The sequence below is a fragment of the Labeo rohita genome, unplaced genomic scaffold (genome assembly GCF_022985175.1).
Source record: "Labeo rohita strain BAU-BD-2019 unplaced genomic scaffold, IGBB_LRoh.1.0 scaffold_2163, whole genome shotgun sequence".
Classification (NCBI taxonomy): domain Eukaryota; kingdom Metazoa; phylum Chordata; class Actinopteri; order Cypriniformes; family Cyprinidae; genus Labeo; species Labeo rohita.
The window spans coordinates 538-9,667 of NW_026128400.1; the positions used below are offsets into that span (position 1 = coordinate 538).

General features: G+C 34.2%; 2 protein-coding genes across 3 annotated transcripts; both read left to right on the forward strand.

The window, feature by feature from the left end:
• The first annotated feature begins 268 nt into the window (after positions 1 to 268).
• Positions 269 to 4,661, forward strand: LOC127159437 (ribonuclease inhibitor-like). 2 transcript variants are annotated; one of them, XM_051102256.1, is made up of 4 exons: positions 269 to 472; positions 1,065 to 1,238; positions 1,415 to 1,576; positions 4,273 to 4,661. In XM_051102256.1, the coding sequence occupies exons 1-4, from the start codon at positions 288 to 290 to the stop codon at positions 4,277 to 4,279; spliced, it is 528 nt and encodes a 175-aa protein (XP_050958213.1). In that variant the 5' UTR covers positions 269 to 287; the 3' UTR covers positions 4,280 to 4,661. The 2 variants fall into 2 exon arrangements, with proteins under 2 accessions (XP_050958213.1, XP_050958214.1); XM_051102257.1 differs by lacking the exon at positions 4,273 to 4,661 and adding an exon at positions 1,959 to 2,046.
• A 1,293-nt stretch (positions 4,662 to 5,954) lies between these two features.
• Positions 5,955 to 8,088, forward strand: LOC127159438 (uncharacterized). The gene is made up of 4 exons (XM_051102258.1): positions 5,955 to 6,413; positions 7,185 to 7,340; positions 7,521 to 7,610; positions 7,774 to 8,088. Exons 1-4 carry the CDS (start codon positions 6,066 to 6,068, stop codon positions 8,086 to 8,088), a joined length of 909 nt encoding a protein of 302 aa, XP_050958215.1. The 5' UTR covers positions 5,955 to 6,065.
• The last annotated feature ends 1,042 nt before the right edge of the window (positions 8,089 to 9,130 follow it).

The following is a 9,130-nucleotide window of genomic DNA, read 5'->3' on the forward strand; positions in this document are numbered from 1 at the left end:
GAAATCACAAATCTTTTTTTTTTTTTTTTTTTTTTTTTTTGGTATGACTAAAGATTCTCCAAATGTAATTCTTAAAATGTAACTACTATCCTCAAATCCTTTTTTGTTTTACTTTGTTGATGTGTGATTATTTATTTACTATATTGTTTTCAGGTTTTAGCAACATTTTATTTATTGCACTGTATGGTGTTTACTCATGATTCATTTAACTCACACATGAACAACACGTCTGATTCATTGTCTTTTCTCTTTTTGTCTTCAGTCTTCAGTCTTCAATCTTCAGTCTTATGTCTTCATTCTTCTTTGGATGCAGCATTACAGAGAAACAGTGTCTCATCCTGACTTTAGCTCTGAAATCAAACCCATCACACCTGAGAGAACTGGACCTGAGCGGGAATAAACTAGGAGACTCTGGAGTGAAAAACCTCAGTGACCTACTGATGAACACACAATGCAAGCTGGAGAAACTACAGTTAGTATCATTATACTGTACAGCAGTGACAGTGAGATTAAAGTTCACCATTTACTTTCATGAAGTCACCATGAAATTAAAGTTGACAGTTACCTTTTTATGGAATATTGCAGTAATGTAATGATTTATCCATGTACATAATATATTTATAATTTATGTGACCTTCTGATCTTTCATCTAAATACCTTAAAAGACAGCCATACAATTAGTTGTATGGACCAAATTAAATCCTGTCATACCTTTTTTTTTTTTTTTTTTTTTTTTTTGCATTCACTCAGACATAATGTACAATAAAGTGTAACAGTTACAGTGTGTTTATTGATGATAAAATACTCTTAAAATGTCTTTAGGTAAATTGTAATTCAGAAACAATTTTAGGCTAAACACATTTTTAATGTTATTTTTAAGTAGTTCTATAGATTATTCTTAAGCTGCTTTGTTAATCTTTTTTTCCTTCTGTTCTTGTTTATGGTCATATAATGTTTTTGGCAATGTTTTAATTATTGCACTGTATGGTGTTAACACATGATGAATTTACTCACATGAACTTGACACTTGTCTGACTCATTGTCTTTTCTCTTTCTGTTTTCAGTCTGGATGATTGCAGTATTACAGAGAAACAGTGTCTCATCCTGACTTCAGCTCTGAAATCAAACCCATCACACCTGAGAGAACTGAACCTGAGCTGGAATCAAATAAAAAACACAGGAGTGAATCACTTATGTGATGTACTGAAGGATTCACACTGTAAACTGGAGAGATTGAGGTCAGTAACATTCACATACAAGAATCAAAATGATTAAAATCACTTAAACAGTTTAAACCAAAACACTTCATACTCAGTATCTTATAATGAGTCTGAGTTCACATTATATTTGTAAAAAATTCTTCTCCTTAATGATTTGTTTGTAAGATGATCTTCCTCTGTTTGTCTCTTTCTAGTCTTTATCACTGTGGAATTACAGATGTTTCTTCTTTAACTCAGTCTTTGACAAACACAAAAGCACTGCAGTTTCTAAAAGAGCTTGATCTGAGTTTTAATATGATTGGAGACTCAAAGCAGCAGCTCATTGATGTGCTACGAGACTCAAACTGTAAACTGAGGTGAGTAAACTTCACTTTCTGATATTAAAGAGATTAATTTACTTTTAATATGTGAACAAATATATACTTTCAAATATTTGTGAAAAGAGTTTATCAAATTATCATCAGGCTTTATTTCAAAGGGTTTGTGTCAGAATGAAATGTAAAGTTGATAAAAATGTTGAACACAAAGGAGGAAAGAGAACAAAAGCACACTGTCAGAGCTTTATAAAACAACACCTGCTTTATTATTGACATCAGTAATAGTGAATTTATCCATGTACATAATATATTTATAATTTATGTGACCTTCTGATCTTTCATCTAAATACCTTAAATGACAGCAATACAATTAGTTGTATCGACCAAATTAAATCAAATTATACTCAAACTGTAAACTGAGGTGAGTAAACTTCACTTTCTGATATTAAAGAGATTAATTTACCTCTAATATGTGAACAAATATATACTTTCAAATATTTGTGAAAAAAGTTTTCAAATTATCATCAAGCTTCACTTCAAAGTGTTTGTGTCAGAATGAAATGTAAAGTTGATAAAAATGTTGAACACAAAGGAGAAAGAGAACAAAAGCACACTGTCAGAGCTTTATACAACAACACCTGCTTTATTAATGACATCAGTAATAGTGAATCATTACAGTTTGAAATAGATTTGGTCAGATTGTAGGAAAACGCTGGTAAAATCAGTGCAGATTCCAGCTTCAGCTCACAGCCGTCCAGCATCACATGATCAATGTCTCTGTCTCTAGTGTTTTTATTTTGACAAGCAACACGTCACATTACTTATGTCAGGTATAATCAGGGTGTGATTTGTCGGGGTGAATTCCTCCCTGGTAGAACTGCAACAGCTCAACGGTGTAAACTTGGGAAACATGCTTCATTCTGACAAGACTTGTTGTAATATGCTCATGTTTATTGGAGAAACAATGTTTTTTTTTCATGAAAGTGTTTCAAAACATCCCCTCTCTGGTTTTTCTACAAATCGCACCCTGGGTATAATGTACATCCAGCTCTCCAGGACATCCAGTTGTTATCACAGAATAAACCGACAGGTTGATCAGGACTTGTATCATTCTGAAGGGGTTTATTCTGTGATAACAACTGGCTGGATGTGCATTATCCCACTTATTATATTGTTTCTTGCCACATAAGTAAATGATTAGACACAAATTATTGATTTGAATTAAAATATTGTTTAGCTCAAAACTTCCACAAAGAAAAACAGTTCCTAACAAACTACTGTGAACCTGGAAGTTCAGACAAGATGGACATTGAAGACATAATGTACAGTCGCTGTATGAATGTATATAAAACTGTTTGTAAACAGCAGATGTTTTCCAGATGAAGTGATCTTTAACAGAACGTACGTGTGCTATCTGGGGTTGTGTCATTAATTACACATCTTTTCACCGCATAAATAAAGATGAGGACATACAATGTTATTTGAGAAGAAAACCTTTTAAAAAGACAAACCCTGTGTCAGAAATCACCCCAATATGCTTAAATAGGGCACTTTTTGAGTTGACAGCCATTTTTGGTGGTGTCCAAAACCGTAGTGAACATTATTAAGTGCACTCATTCAATCCCACAGTGCACAGCAATAATGAGTGTACAACTGATGTATGCCCAATGGATAGAGAAATGCTTGCCGAGTACAGCGTAATACAATACAGATATAAATTAATTGTAAATTGATTATTAAATTGTTTAAATAGGTTTATTCATAATTTCCATGACAGAGCTGAAGATAAATCCTTTCATACTGGAGCTGCCAGTTTCAAATGATTATTAAACAGCAGCACAAACTATGCAAAAGTGTCAGTCCTTCCAGTGACTCAGTGTCTGAATTCACTCACTCGTTTTCATTCACTCCTTCAACTGAACTGTATTAGTGGTCTAATGTAGGGAATAGTGAATGAGGGTATTTGGATTCAGTTAAACACTTCTCATCCATTAACAACAACTTTAACAACAAGACACACTTCTAACAATGTATCCACAAGTCTACTATTAACAGGAATCTCCTCCGGTTTGGTTTGACAGTAAATACAGTCAGTAACTGAGACACAAGCTAATAGCAGTTGTGTTTGAATGAATCGAGTGAGAGCGCGGTGGTGTGATACGAGAGAAGTAAAAGAAACGCCGGACTCAAATACCCGTATGACTGTGTGTTATTCTGTGTTGCTAATGACAACGGTTGTTATCAGGGAATAACACACCTCAGAATGTCACGACTGACCAATCAGAATAGACTATTCCAGGAGCTGTGCAATAATTTCAGTTATTTACTGAGACCAATACAAACATGTTTAAACTAGAGGACAAACAGCTTTAACTAGTGGAACATTTCACTGAAAGATTTTTGTTTTAAGGCAAAATCACATTTGTATTTGTTCCATGTCATTTATTATATTTGGTGTAAACTCATTAGTATGTGTTTCACTTTATTTTGACTCAATAGAGAGACAGATTGGAATTCATGTGCTAAATGTATTATATTTAAAACACAAATACTGTTTTATAAATATGTATTCAAATCAGGTAGAGTCACTAAATAATCTGATTACAGGATTTTAATGTAACTTTTACTCAAAAAAACAAAAAAACAAAAAAAACAACACTGTGATTGAAATATTGTAACTAATTTGTAGTTTGTTCCATTGAACTCTGATTATCTTCTCTTCTGTTTCACCTTAGAGTGTAGATTGAGATTGATTACCAAAAGTCCCTGATAGAGTTCAGTCGCAAGAAATACCTGTAGTTCAATCACCAAAAGAGCAGTAAACATCAGGTGAGGATCCACAGAAGAGCTTCACTACTGTGTCTATGAGGAGAAAGAAATGTGTGATAAATGTGTGAATGTGATCCATACAGGTGAAGAGACTCAGACTTTACAATCAAATAATGCAGCATGTGTGTTAGAAACATGTGATATTGAATGATTCATGTTGCTTTAGTATTCAAGTGATCATTTTGTTTAATATAAAGCTGGAACAGAGGAGGAAGAAGCTCAGATGAGTCTGTCTGGCTCTTCAGTTTAATAATATTTGTATTAAAATCATCCATAATGATTCAAATGTTTCTAATCATAAATGCAGCACTTAAACGTATGAAAAGAAATGAAAAAACAAATCTGTGTGAAATTTCCCTGTCACATAAAACATTTCTTATCTCATATTTTATACACATTGTTATTGTATTTTATTTTATATTAGGTTAGTTATGTGTGTGTCTGTTGTTAATGTACAGATATCCAGTATATTGTGTTTGTTCTGTGGATGGAGTCTCTCCTTCATCAGTTCAGACCAACTAAACATTTTCACCAGTTTACAGCATTTGTGTCTTTCAGTCTCCTCTAGATAGTCAAATACATTTGTCTTTTTTACCACATTTACATTTGCATGTAAATACAATGCTACATGTACAGTTAAAAACTTTGTTTGAAAAGTTCACTTGCCTGTTTTAAGTATTAAAATATTTTGAGAAAAGTCTCAGTGTCTTTGATTGGTTTCCAACTTTCTTCAAAAATATTTCATGTTCTACAGACAAGTGAAAGATAACAAGGAACATACAGGTTCTTATTTAGCACCTATATCTTATAAAACTATCAAACAACAGATATTTTGACTTTAAATACTTTTAATTAAATGAATGACTTACAAATACCAGAAACTGTAAATGAAATCACTGCAGAAGTGTTAAAGTGTTTGTGAACAGGAAGAACAAAGGCAGTGAGGATCTCCAACTAAAGTCTTCTGTATCAGCAGTGATGTTGATGTTGATGTTGATGTTGAAGGTTTCGAGGTTTCAGCACCTGATCTTTATGAGGATTCATCAGTAAAAATACAGAAACAATCACCAACAATGGTGATGTACATTATGTACAATAACAACTTTCAGAAAGTGTTTCAGAAATGATCCTGTAAATCAGAGAAATCTGCTGCAGATTTGTCAGTGAATTCACTTCTTGTTGAAATACAACACTAATTTTAAACAGAATAAGATTTACTGTTGTATGATCAGCTCTGCTTATATTTATAACTATCCTCTTCCCTGTGTCTATGCAGACTGTGTGTGCTCCTTTAGGACAGAATCATCTCTGAAAAAACATTTAACTAGAGACCATAGTCAAGCCCGTTCAAACCAGGTGACTGCAAGGTTAAATTGTGAACTGTGCAATTTTTGCAGGTCGGCGTTCACAGCAATGGCCAGCTTATTATCCCATTCCCACCTTCTCATATGACGTTGAGCTGAAGCTCAGGCAGGGCAATGATGCTTTTAGAGAAAGTGGAGCACTTCTATCCATTTCAAGGGACATGAAGTCTCAGATTCTGCTCAAACTTGCTGAAACAATGTATTCATTCATGACCTACCCTACACTTGAACATTTTGGATGTGTAGCTAAGGCACTTGTTGAAAAACATCCTTGCCTTACAGAACCTGGCTCCACATCTGGATGGTATGGATGGAAACATAGCATAAAGTTCAAGATGGGCAATTACAGACAGAAATTGAAAGGTGTGGGCTGCCGAGAACTGGAGGTTAATTCTGAGAAAAGAGGTGCTGGGGATACGCGAGGGAAGAGAAACAAAGTGAAGAAACCTAGACGTTCCGAAACAAATTTTCTTCCAGATCTCCCCCAGGGAAGAGACAGCAGAAGTCTTGAAGAAGATCGAGAAAAGATGGTCCAGGAGATGAAAAAAACAACCCCAAACCTGGCCTACATCGATGATGCAATGAATGCCACATACGCACTGAGAAGACAGGAGATCGTTGAAGAGGAGCCACCTGTGGCCGAAATGAGAGTCAGATGGCCTGCCCTTTTTACTGAAAGACAGGTAAAATGTGTACATTTTTTTCTTAGTCATAGCAAAGTAGTAATGTTGTATTGTGTATATTGCAGGGCTCTATGCTAACATTCCTCCCGTTGAACATGTGCTCCTAAAGTGAAATATTTAGGAGCAAAATTAAAAATTGTTTAAGTAACATTTATGTAACGCTTAAATAATGTTGAGGGTCAAACGTGACCCATTTTTACATTTGATAACAGTAAAAACACCCTCAACAATTCAACTTATGACTAATTTGATGACTTCTGATGTGGCCGAGAATATAAAAACATGGAAATATTTAATCTTTTTTAATCAAGAGATGCAAGCAATAACTTGCTCTGTTATGACTAACAGAATATTTGACACATTAGACATAAATTGATATTTCCTGTAGGCCACTCCTATATGTTATGATATGAAATAATGCTTGAACTGATATGAATTACATATTTTTATTTAACTACTTAAATCATAGTAGTACATACTGATTTGTTAAACTTACAGCCTTGTTACTTAGCATGTATGAATTATCATGACAACAAAGCACTGACATATCAGTCTGATGTAAACATTAATAAAACTCAATAACCTGTCACACAAGCCAATCTGAGGACACAGATCGTTGAGGTTGAAGTTAATATTAATGAAATATGCACCTTGAGACAGGTCTCCGCTGTACGTCACATGTCTGACAACATGTCAGTTGTAGTGCTGAAATGTGAACATTTAGGTGACTTTTAACTTGAACTAAAACTGTAATGTTACTTCTCCACATAGATCGCCAAGGAATTCACCAGGCTCACTTCAATGGACATCAATAAATTCTATGAGGGTCTGGACAGCCATCTGCATAAACTTCTTCAGTTATTCCGGTTGAAGCGCTTCGAGGAAGTTCAAGACATGACATCCTTAATGGAGAGTCTCGACAAGGATGTAAGTGCATATTTGTTGTAGTTGTGGTCCACATTAATTGTGCAACCCCACTGAGGAGAGGGACCAGGATGTAGATTATGACAGACAGTAAACCTCTAATTAATGTACTTGGATAGGCATTTGATAATCAGAAAATCAGAGTTCTGATATCAGCTGAATTCACGTATTGTGTTTTTGCAGGCATCAAACCAAAGAAAGAGAGCAGCAGCTTTGCAGGGACTGCCATGGTACATGAAGGAAAATCCTTCTACATTAATGAAGAGATGTGAGGTAAGCAGCAAAATGTTTATTATGTTTATTGATACAAAAACTAGTTCACAATGGGCATGGTTACACATCATTTCAGGCATCCTCTGTGTGGATACACTATATAGCCAAACATGTCTAAAGCACAGGCAATTTTTTTTTTTTTTTTTTTTGTTTTTGCATGAAGCCAACAGATCCTGGGGAGGACTTCATCAAAGGAATGGTGATTGGAATCCTTTTGGTTGTTGAAGATGTGAAAGAGCCCCTTCCAGTTTCCTACAACGATGTTGCCATTGTCATTGAGGAAAAGATTGTCATGCGTCATCTTGATGATGTACCCAATGCTTTTGTGAACCTGATGGGCCTGCTGTACATGCTGAACCTTGACTATCCAAAAGAGATGAAATATACTTTTGAGGTGATTCAGCGCCTGTTCATGGGAATCGGGTCTGAGATGTGCACTTCCAGGGTTCACTCTCTAAAGAATAAACTGCTCAGTTAGAGGGATAACTCAGGAGGATGTTTCTGCATTTGGCCATGAGGAAGAATTCTAATTTTCTTGCCATTTGCTAAAAAAGTTTGTCGAGACAAACTTAAAGTTTAAACTAGATAAAAAGTTTGTTAGCAAACTTTAAGTTGGCTTGAGAAAGCCTAGCCAGTAAGTTTTAAGTAGTTTTAAAAGCTTTTAGTTTAAAGAAAATTTAAAGGTTTTCAGTTTGAAATAGTTTTAGTTTGGTTGATAAAGTTTGAAGATAGATAGGCTAGATAGATATAAATAAAGAAAAAAAGAAAAATTAGTTAGAAAGAAAAAGAAAGAAAGAAACATTAGTTAGAAAGAAAGAAAGATTAGTTAGAAAGAAAGAAAGATAAAAAAGAAAGATTAGTTAGAAAGAAAGAAAAAAGAAAGATTAGTAAGAAAGAAAAGTAAGAAAGAAAAGTAAAAAAGAAAAAAGAAAGATTAGTAAGAAAGAAAAAAAAGTAAAATAGAAAGAAAAGTAAAAAAGAAAAAAGAAAGATTAATTAGATAGAAAGAAAAGTAAGCAAGAAAGAAAAGAAAGATTAGTTAGAAAGAAAGAAAAAGAAAAAAGAAAGATTAGCTAGAAAGAAAGAAGAAAGACTGGTTAGAAAGAAAGAAAGAAAAAAAAGAAAGAAAGATTAGTTCGAACGAAAGAAAAAAGAAAGATTTGTTAGAAAGGAAAGAAAGATTAGTTAGAAAGATTAGATTAGAAAGAAAGCATGTCGCTAGCATGGTTTTAGCATGATTAGCAAGTCGCCAACATGATTCTAGCATGACTAGCAAGTCGCTAGCATGATTTTAGCAAGTCACTAGCATGATTTTAGCATTACTAGCAAGTCCCTAGCATGATTTTAGCATGATTAGCAAGTCGCTAGCATGATTTTAACATGACTAGCAAGTCGCTAACATGATTTTAGCAAGTCGTTAGTATGATTTTAGCATGACTAGCAAGTCGCTAGCATGATTTTAACATGACTAGCAAGTCACTAGCATGACTAGCAAGTCGCTAGCATGATTTTAGGATGAC